This window comes from Amblyraja radiata, chromosome 35 (genome assembly GCF_010909765.2).
Source record: "Amblyraja radiata isolate CabotCenter1 chromosome 35, sAmbRad1.1.pri, whole genome shotgun sequence".
NCBI classification, from domain to species: Eukaryota; Metazoa; Chordata; class Chondrichthyes; order Rajiformes; family Rajidae; genus Amblyraja; species Amblyraja radiata.
Genome location: NC_045990.1, coordinates 3,626,810 through 3,642,844, shown reverse-complemented (window position 1 = coordinate 3,642,844; position 16,035 = coordinate 3,626,810). Strand labels below are relative to the sequence as shown.

The following is a 16,035-nucleotide window of genomic DNA, read 5'->3' as shown; positions in this document are numbered from 1 at the left end:
GACTCAGCCCCCCCGAACCAGATTCCCAGCACCTTCAAGAAGTCAGGCTTGATGGTGAAGGGGATGGAAGATCGGTCGGGCCAGTTGCCAAAGAGCATGGCCTCGCTCTTCCTGCGGTTCACCCTGGCTCCCACCCTACTGTCCTTGATGTGGGAACTGATGTGATGCCTGAAGCTGTTGTAGTTGCCTCTGAACTTGTAGATGGTACAGTGCTTTCTGGTACGGTGAAGAATTTTGATTCTGGTAAATTTAAAGACTGGTGTTATTAGGGCAGAAAATGTATTGAACTACAATTTTGCCTTATTTTTGTAACAACATGATAATTTTCTTCAATTTCCTGGAAAATAGACCACATTTGTTTTCAAGGGACCAAAGAATTTGGAAACAAAATCTGTGGTGTGTTTGACAGAAGATAGGCCAACAGTATATGCCATGGAACACACATGGCCAATCCAAGTTAACTTGTTCTACTGTAACGATTCTTATTCACTGGATGAGTAAGGAACATATTTATTTTGAATTACTCTTGCATACAGGACTCACCAGTGGGTGTTATTGGTATGATATTGAAGGTGATGGTAGCTTCTGTTGAAGATGCACTTGTGCTGCCTGCAGTTGTTTCTACTGTCCTTGATGTGGGAACTGATGTGATGCCTGAAGCTGTTGTAGTTGCCTCTGAACTTGTAGATGGTACAGTGCTTTCTGGTACGGTGAAGAATTTTGATTCTGGTAAATTTAAAGACTGGTGTTATTAGGGCAGAAAATGTATTGAACTACAATTTTGCCTAATTTTTGTAACAACATGATAATTTTCTTCAATTTCCTGGAAAATAGACCACATTTGTTTTCAAGGGACCAAAGAATTTGGAAACAAAATCTGTGGTGTGTTTGACAGAAGATAGGCCAACAGTATATGCCATGGAACACACATGGCCAATCCATGTTAACTTGTTCTACTGTAACGATTCTTATTCACTGGATGAGTAAGGAACATATTTATTTTGAATTACTCTTGCATACCGGACTCACCAGTGGGTGTTATTGGTATGATATTGAAGGTGATGGTAGCTTCTGTTGAAGATGCACTTGTGCTGCCTGCAGTTGTTTCTACTGTCGATGTGGGAACTGATGTGATGCTTGAAGCTGTTGTAGTTGCCTCTGAACTTGTAGATGGTACAGTGCTTTCTGGTACGGTGAAGAATTTTGATTCTGGTAAATTTAAAGACTGGTGTTATTAGGGCAGAAAATGTATTGAACCACAATTTTGCCTAATTTTTGTAACAACATGATAATTTTCTTCAATTTCCTGGAAAATAGACCACATTTGTTTTCAAGGGACCAAAGAATTTGGAAACAAAATCTGTGGTGTGTTTGACAGAAGATAGGCCAACAGTATATGCCATGGAACACACATGGCCAATCCATGTTAACTTGTTCTACTGTAACGATTCTTATTCACTGGATGAGTAAGGAACATATTTATTTTGAATTACTCTTGCATACCGGACTCACCAGTGGGTGTTATTGGTATGATATTGAAGGTGATGGTAGCTTCTGTTGAAGATGCACTTGTGCTGCCTGCAGTTGTTTCTACTGTCCTTGATGTGGGAACTGATGTGATGCCTGAAGCTGTTGTAGTTGCCTCTGAACTTGTAGATGGTACAGTGGTTTCTGGTACGGTGAAGAATTTTGATTCTGGTAAATTTAAAGACTGGTGTTATTTATTTATTTATTTATTTGTTTATTTGTTGCGAACAAGTAAAGACATAAATAGGAATAAATAACAACAACAAAATCGAAATAGTCAAACAATTGGACATTCCAGGCAATATTTGCAAAGCAATGAAAAGCATAGAGCAAAATTTAAATGTCCAACACTTTTTCTTTACAAGCTCGAAAAGGAGTGAGAAGAAGAATAACTTATTTAATCTCACCCCTTCTCCCTAAACCCTTCTTCCATATTTAATAATTAATTAATAATAATAATACCCCAGACAATTTTTAGAGATGCATACAGACATATATATACATACAACTGATATACACATACAAGTAATATGTATGAAGTAACCAAAAAACATAAATAAATAATAAATAAAATAATAAATAAACATTAACCCCTGTTTGTCAACCGTCGCCTTCATCCCTGTACTTTGTGAAAAAAAGTTTTTTTGTATGTCATTTTGAACTGGTTCATGTTTGGACATTGCTTTAACTCCACATTCAAACTGTTCCACAATCCTACTCCACAGACCGAAATACAAAAAGTTTTTCTGGTCGTGTGGACTCTGTACCTTAAAATTAAATATTCTTCTCAAATTATAACCCCCCACTCGCTCATTGAATAATATTTGTATATTTCCAGGTAAGTTTTTATTTTTGGCCCTAAACATTATCTGTGCTGTTTTAAATGCAACCAAATCTGCTAATTTTAATAATTTTGACTGTATGAATAATGGATTAGTGTGATCCAGATACCTGACATTGTGAATAATACATATTGCTCTTTTTTGCAGAATAGTTAATGAATGTAGCGAACTTTTATAGTTATTGCCCCAGACTTCTGCACAGTAATTTAAATAGGGTAAGATTAGTGAACAGTAGAGAATGCGGAGTGATTTGTGATCCAGAACCTGCTTAACTTTGTGTAATACAGGAATGCTTTTTGACAGTTTGGATTGTACATGTTTAATGTGTGATTTCCAGCTGATTCTATCATCCATTATAACCCCAAGAAATTTATTTTCATGAACTCGTTCAATTTCAACCCCATTTATCTTTATATTTGCTTGTGTATTTGTTCTGCAATTACCAAATAACATTATTTTGGTTTTGCTCAAGTTTAATGATATTTTGTTCATGTCAAACCATGTTTTCAGTTTGCCCATTTCTTTTGTTAGTTTGTCCAGTTGTTGTTTTAAATTCTCCCCAGAACAAAAAATATTTGTGTCGTCTGCAAACAAGACCAGCCTCAAGGCATTGGACACATTACAAATGTCATTTATATACATGATGAACAGTTTTGGACCTAACACTGACCCCTGGGGGACACCACAAGCAATGTCCAAAAATGTAGAACTGTAGCTGCCCAGCTTCACAAACTGTTGCCTGTTACTTAAATAGCTTTTTATACAATCCAGTACTAGACCTCTGATGCCATACCTTTCTAATTTTTTAAATAAAATATCATGATTGATCGTATCAAATGCTTTCTTTATATCAATAAATATCCCAGCTGCATATAGTTTATTGTCAATAGCGTTTGTGATATCTTCAATTGATTCTATTATTGCAAGTGATGTTGATCTGTTTGATCTGAATCCATATTGACTTTCAGTGATTAGTTTATGCTTTTCTACAAATATGTCTAGTCTATTGTTGAACATTTTTTCTAGTATTTTGGAGAATTGAGGGAGTACTCCGTGTCCTCGTCTGCAAACCAGATCTTTGTTGAAAGGTTTCGACCCGAAACGTCACCCATTCCTTCTCTCCAGAGATGCTGCCTGTCCCACTCAGTTACTCCAGCATTTTGTGTCTATCTTCGGTTTAAACCAGCATCTGCAGTTCCTTCCTACACACTCCTTGTTTCTACATTGGAAGCATCCTGTTCTTTGAAGCGAACCACGGTAAAGCATGCAGTTCCGAGCAGATCCACTAGGCGGCAATGCAATACGTTCCTACACCCATTGATTATAGCGGTCTTTGTTGCATTCACGAAACAGCCTTTTCAATCCTTGTACTGAGGCCATTTCTTCCCTGTGATCCTCACCTGATAGAAAATGTACATTCAATATAAATTATAATTCTGCATTCCCAATATTCCCACCCTAAACCAGTAGATGTGAACAGAGAGTCTACAAGTTACAGTTACAGTTGCAATGGTTCTAGAAAACCATCTTTTTATCTTAGTTTAGTTTAGTTTAAAGATACAGCGCAGAAACGTACCCTTTGGCCCACCGAGTCCGCACCAACCAGCGATTCCTAACACTAACACTATCCTACACACACTAGATACAATTTACAATTATACCAAGCCAATTAACCTACAAGACTACGTCTTTGGAGTGTGGGAGGAAACCGTAGAACCCTGAGAAAACACATGCAGTTCACGGGGAGCATGTAAAGCTGCATATAGACAAGCACCCCGTAGACAGGGTCGAACCCGGGTCTCTGGGGCTGTAAGGCAGCAACTCTACCGCTGCGAAATCATCCCACCTCATTCATGATTGAAAGGCAGAGCAGACTCGATGGCACCAATGTAAAGTTACTTACTTTGCACATTGAGTGTGATATTCTGTTGCTTAACAATGGGTTCAGAGTGATTTTGGAGTGTCAGTTTAGCCTCACAAGTCAACTGCTGTCCATTCAACTCCATCTTTGGATGCAAAGTGTGGTAGATAGTGTGCTCTGTACTGGATGATTCGCTTGGCAAAGACGTATTTCCATTCTTCAGTGTAAGTTGAAGTTCTCCCGAGACATTAAACACACTGCAGGTAATATTCACCGGTTTTCCCTCAACGATGGTCAGTGATGCTTGGATTACAGGTTCGGAGAAAACTGCAACAACAGAAAAATATTGTTAGAATCCCTATCATAGCTTAGAGCAGCACGGTGGCGCGGCGCTAGATTTTAATGTTCAAGTTCAAGTGAGTTTATTGTCATGTGTCCCTGTATAGGACAATGAAATTCTTGCTTTGCTTCAGCACATAGAACATAGTAGGCATTTACTACAGAACAGATCGGTGTGTCCATATACCATGATATAAATATATACACACATGAATAAATAAACTGATAAAGTGCAAATAACAGATAATGGGTTATTAATGTTCAGAGTTTTGTCCGAGCCAGGTTTAATAGCCTGATGGCTGTGGGGAAGTAGCTATTCCTGAACCTGTTGTTGCAGTCTTCAGGCTCCTGTACCTTCTACCTGAAGGTAGCAGGGAGATGAGTGTGTGGCCAGGATGGTGTGGGTCTTTGATGATACTGCCAGCATTTTTGAGGCAGCGACTGCGATAAATCCCCTCGATGGAAGGAAGATCAGAGCCGATGATGGACTGGGCAGTGTTTACTAATTTTTGTAGTCTTTTCCTCTCCAGGGCGCTCAAATTGCTGAACCAAGCCATGATGCAACCGGTCAGCATGCTCTCACCTTATGTAATCGCCTTATAGTAGTGTCAAAGACCTAGGTTCGATCTTGACTATGGGTGCTGTCTGTACGGAGTTTGTACATTCTCCCCGTGACTTGTGTGGGTTTTCTCCAGGTGCTCCAGTTTCCTCCCGCACTCCAAAGACGTACAGGTTTGTAGGTTAATTGACTTTAGCTATGGCTCTACATCCAACTGTAGTTGGACAATGATCGGAGGCAATCACCCAAAGTCACCCTATTATTCCCGGCATCATTCACCCCCTATACCAATCTCATCAAACCTAGTGACATGTTGGTTGAACGCATCCTGATGAGTGGAATTTGAAATGTCCTCAATGTTTGGGCAACACTGGTAAAGTTCCCATTGAACACCAGGTGTAGGAAGGAACTGTAGATGCTGGTTCACACCGAAGATAGGCACAAAATGCTGGAGTAACTCAGCGGCACGGACAGCATCTCTGGAGAGAAGGAATAGGAGACATTTTGTGTCGAGACCCTTCTTCAGACTGAAAATCAGGGGAGAGGGAGATACAGCGATAAGGAAGGTGTCAAAATGAGACCTGAGACAATATAATAGATGAGGTCATGACAATATCATGACATGAGACAAGATGAGGATCAAGAAAAATGTAGAATAGATCAGAATGTAGAATAGGAGAAGGTGACCACGAAGCAAACAGAGACAAAATGTCATCGGGGAGACTGGTCGGAGAACTGGGAAGGATGGATAGAGAGGGAGAGCAAGGGTTACTTGAAGTTAGAGAAGTCAATGTTCATACCGCTGGGGTGTAATCTACCCAAGCCTAATATGTGGAGCTGTTCCTCCAATTTGTGTTGGGCCTCACTGTGACAATGGAGGAGGCCCAGGACAGAAAGGTTGGTGTGGGAATGGGAGGGGATTTATAGTATTTAGCATCTCCGCCCTGGCTGGTAACAAGCCAGAGGCTTCTACGTCACTTCAGGTAACTCTTTACTTTCAAAACAATGGTAAATAGTCCACTGATTTAATTCCTGGGCGTAAGGAAGGTACTACAATATTTCTCCTTGATGTAAATGTTATGCATCTACATTCAGTTTGTATCTCTGATAAATTCAGTTGCTGGTAGCTGCTCCTGTAACAGGATCTACATTAAAAACAGACAAAATAAGAGCAGGGCTTAGTCACACACTCCAACGAGGCAGCTCTTGAATGAAGAAGGGTCTCGACCCTAAATGCCACCCATACCTTTTATCCAGAGATGTTGCCTGTCCCGCTTTTGTGTCTATCCTCCATGAGTAAGAGCGTGGCCGAATAACAGCATCTAGGTGACATCATGTTGCCTTTTTTCCACTAATTCCTTTGTTTTCCGTACAGGCCGATTAAAGTTTTGTGACTCTCCTGTACCAAATGTCCCCTTTAATATTCTTTAATAGTTGCCAAAGGAGGTACTGTAGTTGAGGCAGGGACTATCCCAACATTTAAGAAACTAGTTAGACAGTTACATGGATAGGACAGGTTTAGAGCAATATGAGCCAAACGTGGGCAGGTGGGACTAGTGTAGCTGGGACATGTTGGCCGGAGTGGGAAAGTTAGGCCGAAGGGCTTGTTTCCACGCTGTATGACTATGACTCCATGATATCAATCATAATCTCCAGTTATCCAGCATGCTTACCATACACCTCAATGGAAATGTTGGCACTCCTTGTTAGATTTAATGGATAATCCTCAAAATCTGCTCTGCAGGTGAGTTCAGTCAGTCCTGTGTCTTGTGGTGTCCATGTTGTTGCCCAGATATCGTGGGATGCTGACGTCTTTGTAACTGACTTCAGTTCTTCTTCATTGTGAAACCATGTTACAGTCAACTTCTCAGCTGGATAGACATTTTGGACCTCACATTCCAACGTGGCCTCCTCATTCACTTCAATGGGCTTTCTGTTGAGGATTCTAGGAGGCTTTGGAAAAGCTGAAAAGACACATAAGGAATTTCCTGCATATTAGTTTTCTGTAGACAATGGAACTAATGGAAAACAGACCAATACTGGCATTGCATTGAACGCAAAAACAATTCACCACACCCGAGTCAGAATCTGGATGTCCCGTAATTTAGTTTAGTTCAGAGATACAGCGCAGAAACAGGCCCTTTGGCCCACTGAGTCCGCGCCAACCGGCACACTAATGCTATCCTATACACACTAGGGACAATTACAATTGTACCGAGCCAATTAACCTCCTCAACTTCTCCACTCCCCTGTCTCACTCCAAACTCTCCCCCTCTGAACGCACTGCCATTGAATCACTCCGCAAAAACCCAGATTGGGTCATCAAACCAGCCGACAAGGGAGGTGCCGTGGTAGTCTGGCGCGTCGATCTCTACAAAGCTGAGGCCACGCGCCAACTCTCGGACACCTCCTCCTACTTACCCTTGGACCATGACCCCACTGACGAGCACCAGGCCACCATATCTAGCACCATCACCGACTTCATCAATTCCCACGCCCTGCCCGACCAAGCTTCCAACCTCATCGTTCCCCAGCCCCGCACGGCCCGTTTTTACCTTCTCCCCAAAATCCACAAACCCGGCTCTCCCGGCAGACCCATTGTCCCTGCTTGTTCGTGCCCCACCGAACTCATCTCCACATACCTTGACTCCATCCTATCCCCCTTGGTCAAATCCCTTCCCACCTATGTTCTAGACACCTCAGACACTCTCCGCCGCCTCCACGCATTCCACTCTCTAGGCCCTCACCCCCTCATCTTCACCATGGATGTCCAGTCACTCTACACTTCCATCCCCCACCAGGATGGCCTCAAAGCCCTCCGGTTCTTCCTCGACCAGAGGAGCAACCTATACCCAGCCACTGACACTATCCTCTGCCTAGCGGAGTTGGTCCTCACCCTCAACAACTTTACGTTTGACTCCTCCCATTTCCTCCAAACACAAGGCGTAGCTATGGGCACACGCATGGGCCCCAGCTACGCCTGCCTCTTTGTCGGGTACGTTGAACAATCCTTGTTCAATACGTACCAGGGCCCCATCCCCGACCTCTATCTCCGTTACATTGACGACTGCTTTGGGGCCACCTCCTGCACCTACACACAACTGACTGACTTCATCCACTTCACCACCAACTTCCATCCGGCACTCCAATACACCTGGACCATTTCCGACACTTCCCTACCATTCCTTGACCTCACCATCTCCATCGCAGGGGACAGACTTCTGACCGACATACACTACAAACCTACTGACTCACATGGCTATCTGGACTACACGTCTTCCCACCCTGCCCCCTGTAAAGACTCCATCCCCTACTCCCAATTCCTCCGCCTACGCCGCATCTGTTCCCAGGATGAGACATTCCATACCAGGGCATCGGAAATGTCCTCGTTCTTCGGGGAACGGGGATTCCCCTCCGCCACCATAGATGAGGCCCGCACCAGGGTCTCATCCATACCCCGCAACACTGCTCTCTCTCCCCATCCCCGCACTCGCAACAAGGGCAGAGTCCCCCTGGTCCTCACCTTTCACCCCACCAGCCGGCAAATACAACACATAATCCTCAGCCATTTCCGCCACCTCCAACGTGACCCCACCACTCGCCACACCTTCCCATCTCCCCCCATGTCTGCCTTCCGCAAAGACCGCTCCCTCCGCAACTCCCTTGTCAATTCTTCCCTTCCCTCCCGTACCACCCCCTCCCCGGGCACTTTCCGTTGCTACCGCAAGAAATGCAACACCTGTCCCTTCACCTCCCCCCTCGACTCCATTCAAGGACCCAAGCAGTCGTTCGAGGTGCGACAAAGGTTCACCTGTATCTCCTCCAACCTCATCTACTGCATCCGCTGCTCTAGATGTCAGCTGATTTACATCGGGGAGACTAAGCGGAGGTTGGGCGATCGTTTCGCCGAACACCTCCGCTCAGTCCGCAATAACCTACCTGAACTCCCGGTGGCTCAGTGCTTCAACTCCCCCTCCCACTCCCAATCCAACCTCTCTGCCCTGGGTCTCCTCCATTGCCAGAGTGAGCAACACCGGAAATTGGAAGAACAGCACCTCATATTCCGCCTGGGTAGGTTGCATCCTGATGACATGAATGTTGAATTCTCCCAATTTTGCTAGCCCTTGCTGTCTCCTCCCCTTCCTTAACCCTCGAGCTGTCTCCTCCCATCCCCCCGCCCTCGGGCTCCTCCTCCTCCCTTTTTCCTTCCTTCTCCCCCCCACCCCCCATCAGTCTGAAGAAGGGTTTCGGCCCGAAACGTCGCCTATTTCCTTCGCTCCATAGATGCTGCTGCACCCGCTGAGTTTCTCCAGCAATTTTGTGTACCTTCGATCTTCCAGCATCTGCAGTTCCTTCTTGAACACAACAACCTACAATCCTGTATTTCGTTGTCTCTGTACTGTACACTGACAATGACAATTAAAATTGAATCTGAGGATCTGTATGGCTTTGGAGTGTGGGAGGAAACCGGAGATCCCAGATGAAATCCACGCAGGTCACGGGGAGAACGTGCCAACTCCATACAGTCAGCACCATTAGTCAGGATCGAACTCATGTCTCGGGCGCTGCAAGGCAGTTGCTCTACCGCTGTGCCACACAAATTTGTTATTTAAATATACTTCTCCTATGCTTCTGGCATCATGAGGATCTAACTCTGCTTTGAGCTCCAGCAACGGACTGTGGTACAAGCCAATACTCTCACTGACATAGCACGACACAAAGTGCTGGAGTAACTCAATGGGTCAGGCAGTCTTTCTGGAGAACACGGATAGGTGATCTTTCATGACCCCTTCCATGCTCTCCAGGGATGCTACCAGGCCTGATGAGATACTCTAGCAATTTGTATAAACCAGCATCTGCAGTTTCTTGTTTCTACTGTGCCCAGATAGGTTCGGTAACTGTTGTAAGGAACAATCCCCGGAGCACTCTAGAAGTTGTAATGAGGTGGGGGGCAGGTTGCTTGGCACAGCGGTAGAATTGCTGCCTTACAGCGCCTGAGACCCGGGTTTGATCCTGACTATGCGTGCGGTTTGTACATATTTTGTACGTTCTCCCCATGACCTGCGTGAGTTTTCTCCAGGACCTCCGTTTTCCTCCCACACTTCAAAGATGTGCAGGTTTGTAATTAATTGGCTTGGTAAAAATTGTAAATCTACCCTAGTGAGGAGGATAGTGTTAGTGTGCGGGGATCGCTGGTCGGCGTGGGCCGAAGGGCCTGTCTCCACGCTGTATCGCTAAACTAAACTCTACTAAACAATGCAGAAACACACATTGTGTTAACGTGTTCTACAGAGTTGCAGTTGTAGACAGGGTAAACTCAACTTAAAGTGCTTGTTCTGTGGATAACTCATCTCTCCTGGTTTAGTGTCTGTGACTTGCTTGTAAATGTGTCAGCAGACAGCACGGTGGCACAGGGGTAGATACTGCCTTACAGCACCAAAGACCATGGATCAATCCTGACTAAGGGTGCTATCTGTAGAGTTTGTACATTCTCCCCGTGACCTGTGTGGGTTTTATGCAGGAGCTCTGGCCTCCTCCCACACTTCAAAGACATGCAAGTTTTGTCGGCTAATTGGCGTGCTACAATTATAAATTGTCCATAGTGTGTAGGATAGTGTTGGTGTGGGGGGATCACTGGTTGGCACAGACTCGGTGGGCCAAATGGCCTGTTTCCACGCTGTATATCTAAACTGAACTTTACAAAATGTGACTACCAGTTTGTTTCAGCTTAGTCTTGAGCAGAGGAGAGCAATTATTGTTCAATTGGAACTCACAGTAGGTTTGCAGAGTCACGGAGGATTTGATTTCTTTTGTGGTGTTTGTGTCCAAGTCCAGCTCTGCCAAGCATGTGTACACTTGTCCATCATCAGCCTTGCTTGCATTGAGATTGAGGATATTGACCAACAGAGTCACATTGTCTGGAAACTTTGCTGGTTCCGTTGGGTTAACTGACTTCACAACTTTGTTCCCTCTGAGCCACTTGAGATGGAGCTTGTTGTTTGGATACACTCTTGGACCGGTGCAATGCAGCTGATATGTTTTGTTAATTTCCATCACTTCTGGATGTGGAGCAATGACAAGATCTCGATCTGTTGAAGGAGAATCATGTTAATAAAATTCACTGAAATAATGAACCTGAATAGTATGTGTCCCACTTTACCTCATATTCACCGATTATTCAAGTGATATACACACAGCATGAATGTATATATGTTCTTCAATATTTAGGGTGGCACAGTGGCGCAGTGGTAGAGTTGCTGCCTTACAGCACCTGAGACCCGGGTTTGATCTAGATTACAGCTGCTGTCTGTACGGAGTTTGTAAGTTCTCCCCATGACCACATTGGTTTTCTCCGATATCTTTGGTTTCCTCCCACATTCCAAAGAGGTACAGGTTTGGAGGTTAATTGGCTTGGTATAAGTGTAATTGTCCCGAGTGTGTGTAGGATAGTGTTAGTGTGCAGGGATCGCTGGTCCTTGCGTACTTGGTAGGCCGAAGGGCCTGTTTCTGCACTGTACCTCTAAACTGAACTAAACAAAACTAAATTGTAAGCAAGAACTTAAATGTTCTCTCCCCACAGATGCTGGTTGGACTGCTGTGTTTCCAGTATTTCAGATTTAGTTTAATTCAGAGATGCAGCATGGAAACAGGCCCTTCAGCTTACTGACTCCACACCGACCATCAATCACCCGTTCATACGAGTTCTCCGTCATCCCACTTTCTCATCCACTCCCTACACAATAATGGCAATTTACAGAGGCCAATTAACCCATCTATTCTACATTACACTCTACATTATTTATTCTACATTTTCTTTGCGCTGCATTCCCTTTGTCCCGTTTCACACCTTTCACTTCCTTATCTATGTACCTCTCTCTCCCCTGACATCAGTTTGAAGAAGAGACTCAACCCGAAACGTCACCCATTCCTTCTCTGCAGAGATGCTGCCTGTTCCGCTGACTTACTCCAGCATTTTGTGTCTAACTTCAGTTTAAACCAGCATCTGAAGGTTCCTTCCTACACATTCAGAGTTTGAGTTTAGTTTATTGTCACGTGTACCAAAGTACAGATTTATTGTCACGTGTACCAAAGTACAGAGAGAAGCATTTGTTTTCTGCTGACTAGTCACCGGAAAGACTATACATGATATTCTGCAATGTTACCTATGTAACTAATTAATTAACATTTTAGAATAAGAGTTTTCGCTTATTATACACTGTGATCACAAGTTTTCAAGGCTTTTTGTTTAGTTTAGTTTAGGGAAACAGGCTCTTCAGTCCGTGCCGATCAGTGATCCCTGCACACTGGCACTATCCTACACACACTAGGGACAATTTACAGTTTTACCGAAGCCAATTAACCTACAAACCTGGAGTGTGGAAGGAAACCGGAGCACCCGGAGAAACCCCATGCAGGTTACGGGGAAACCTACAAACTCGTAGTCAGGATGGAATCCATGTCTCTGGCGCTGTAAGGCAGCGACTCTACTGCTGCGCCACTGTGCTGTCCGGTTCTACGTTTTATTCTGCTATCAAATGGTTATAGAGTGATACAGAGTGGAAACAGGCCCTTCGGCCCAACTCTCCTATACCGGTTAGAATAAGAAATTACACTTACTGTACACAATGATCTCTTTTGTGTCCTCTTTCAGAATATTATTTTCAGATTTGCACGTTACACTGCAAACCATTGGTAAATCCCACTTCTTCAGAATTGGGAATTGGCATGTGACCAAGTTGTTAACTTTAAGGCAGTATTCAATTAGCCCTGGTTTTAGTTCCATGTCTATAATAGGATTTAAACATGTGGTTCTGCTGGTCACATTCAAAGAGCCCCCGATTTCCACAGCTGGAGTGTCTGTGTTTATCTGAACCTCAAATCCATAATTTTTTTAATTTTTCTACGAATTATATAACTCCAGGAACTGGGAGTCGGTGTTAGAGACTGAGGTGATTCTTAACATTTCCCGGTGTTGAAGTAAAGGATGTTTCTGTTAAGCAAGTGTTGAATATACAGTAGAATAAAGAGTTTGACAACAGAGAAACGAATGAAGTGTTTTTACAAGGCGGAGCTCCATATCAACACTGTACACGCTATTTTTTTTTAAGATAGACACAAAATGCTGGAGTAACCCAGCGAGTCAGGCAGCATCTCTTGAGAAAAGGAAGAGGTGAAGTTTCGGGTCGAGAACCTTCTGCAGACAGTCAGAAGAAAGGGAAACGAGAGATTTAGAATAAATGAATGAAAGATATGCAAAAAAAGTAACAATGATAAAGGAAACGGGCCATTGTTAATTCAGCGGCTCAGGCAGCGTGTGTGGAAGGAACAGACAGGCGGGACCCTTCAGGCAAAATGCATTCCAGGCAAACATTTAAATCACAAGAGAATCACATTTAAATTCTCTGAAAAACATGTTCAAACTTCCTTCCAGATGGAAAGCCGGTGATGTTTCTGACCCGCCGGGGCAGCGGGTCCCGGTTCCCGTGTGGAACAGGCATCACTGCCGGGGCTGGTGACGAGATCTCCCCCCTGTCCGTGATGCTCACTGCCCGGCGGCCCAGAGGCTGCAGTTTGGAGCCACACTGCCCCGGTCCACAGGTACACACTCACTCGCTCACACTCACACAATTACTCTCACACGAACATTCACACTCACTCTCTCTTTCACACATCCACACATACTCACTCACACACACTCATAAACACACTCACACACACCCTCTCACTCACACACACACTCACTTACACAAACACACTTACACACGTGCACTCACACGCTCTCACAATCACACACACTCAAACAATCACACACACATTCATCACTCTCACACACGCACACTGACACACACATCTACTCTCTCGCACACTCATATATCCTCACTCATACACACTCACCCTCACGTACACACACACATTCCACACGCTCGCACACTTGAATTGAATTGAACTGAATACCTTTATTGTCATTCAGACCTTACGGTCTGAACGAAATTTTGTGCCTGCAGTCATACATACAATCATACAATAATAAACAACAATAAACACAAATTAACACCACCACAGTGTATCCTCCAAGCACCTCCTCACTGTGGTGGAGGCAAAAATCTTAGGGTTACTGTCTCTTCCCTCCTCTTCTCCCTCTGCGCTGAGGCGATTCCCCACCGGGCGATGGTACAAACAGTCCCACGGCTCACCGAACCCCGCAAACGGGCCGGTTCAAACACCGCGGCCCGGGGGTGGTCTTATGCACACACACTCACGCACGTGCACACTCACTCTCACATTCCCTCACAGACATGCTCACACTCACTCTCACACATACACGCACACACTAGCTGCTCCGGTGCTGGTAATGGCGTGATCACAGCGTCCCTGCGCCCCTCTCCCACTGCGTCCCTGCTTCACGCCACCAAAAATAAGCAATCGCCTGCTTTTGTAGCGTTGTTATGGGGCTTTTTCATGGGGCGAGTTGACGCAAGATGTCACCAGAGTGAAGTGGTCGTGGTCCAGCACGAGTCTCGCACGATATAACGGGTGGTAGATAAAGAGTTCCCACGGTACTCGGCATTTCTGTTATTTGTGCGAGTGACTTGTCCATCTCCCGAGCTTTCGCGTTCAATCTTGAATGAACATCGTGAACTACACGTGACACAAATGATGTAACTTTTTTTTTCACACACTATAAATATCCTCCCTTGGTTGAATTGGCTCATTTGGAGACATGTTTTACTGTGTATGTGGGAGACACAGATGGACTGAGCACAGTACCTCAGTCTTACTGTGTGTGGGAGAGGGGGAGAAAGAGACGTACACTCACAGAGGCAGAGTCTCTCAGCCTGTGTAAGAGGGAGGGAGGGAGAGAGAGAGAGAGAGGCACACACAAGGTGGATGTGAAATCTCACCTGCCTGTTTCAGTGACAGACACCCGCCGCCAGTAAATGAAGACACCCCCATCTGTCTCCCCCTCCTCTCCCTCGACTCCCCCACCTTTCCCTCCCAACTCCAGTCCCGTCCCGACCCCCTGGGAAACTGAATAGAGCAACAATATAGATATAGAAACTGAAACAATATAGAAACTGAATAGAGCAACATGGCAAAAACATCTCTGACACGCTTTACCCCCTTTCTTTGAGATATTCTGGGAGCCATCTCTGCAAGTGTTCCTGTTAAAAAGATTATCCAACAATGACAATTAGGTGGGACGTCCTCGAAGGACACATGTTCCCTTGTCGATATTGAGACCACCTTTTTTACTCACCTTCTGTCCCCTCTGTCCAGCTTCCGGGTTTACCGTTCGCAGGAGTTCCCACGCGCTATATCTCTAAAATCTGAAGTTAGGTAATGTCTAAAGGAACTGCAGACGCTGGTTAATGCTGGTTAATACGCACAGAAGGACACAAAATGTTGGTGTAACTCAGCAGGTAAGTCAGATCTGGGAAGAAAAACATAAAAAGCTGGAGTAAGTCAGCGGGTCAGGCAGCATCTCTGGAGAAAAAGAATAGGTGGCAATTCGAATCGGAACCCTTCTTCAGACAGCCTAATCGGAATTGAGTCTGAAGATGTGTCTCGTCCCGAAACATCAGCTATTTTTCTCCAGAGATGCTGCTTGACTCGCTGAGTTACTCCAGCTTTTTGTGTCTGTCTTCGGGTGGCTAGAGAGGAACCAAAGAGTTTGGAAACAAAATCTGTAGATTTGTAGATGGTACTGTGGTTTCTGGAAAGGTGGAGATTTTTGATTCAGGTAAATTTAAAGACTGAAGTTGTTAGGGCAGGAAATGTATTGAACTACAATTTTGCCTTATTTTTGTATCAACATGATAATTTTCTTCAATTTCCTGGAAAATAGACCACATTTGTTTTCAAGGGACCAAAGAATTTGGAAACAAAATCTGTGGTGTGTTTGACAG

At 44.5% G+C, this 16,035-nt stretch overlaps 1 protein-coding gene across 2 annotated transcripts in view; it reads right to left on the bottom strand.

The window, feature by feature from the left end:
• LOC116991947 (vascular cell adhesion protein 1-like) overlaps nucleotides 1–16,035 on the bottom strand; it is a 49,384-nt gene that overhangs the window by 5,097 nt on the left and 28,252 nt on the right. The window contains exons 1-4 of one of the 2 annotated variants that reach the window (XM_033050958.1): nucleotides 12,746–13,007; nucleotides 10,903–11,217; nucleotides 6,802–7,092; nucleotides 4,273–4,557 (exon numbers count right to left, since the gene is read on the bottom strand). In XM_033050958.1, coding sequence (XP_032906849.1) covers nucleotides 4,273–4,557; nucleotides 6,802–7,092; nucleotides 10,903–11,217; nucleotides 12,746–12,911 — 1,057 coding nt within the window. In that variant the 5' untranslated portion in view covers nucleotides 12,912–13,007. Of the gene's footprint in view, nucleotides 1–4,272; nucleotides 4,558–6,801; nucleotides 7,093–10,902; nucleotides 11,218–12,745; nucleotides 13,008–16,035 lie in introns of those variants that run through there. The other variant, XM_033050957.1, reaches the window with a different exon arrangement.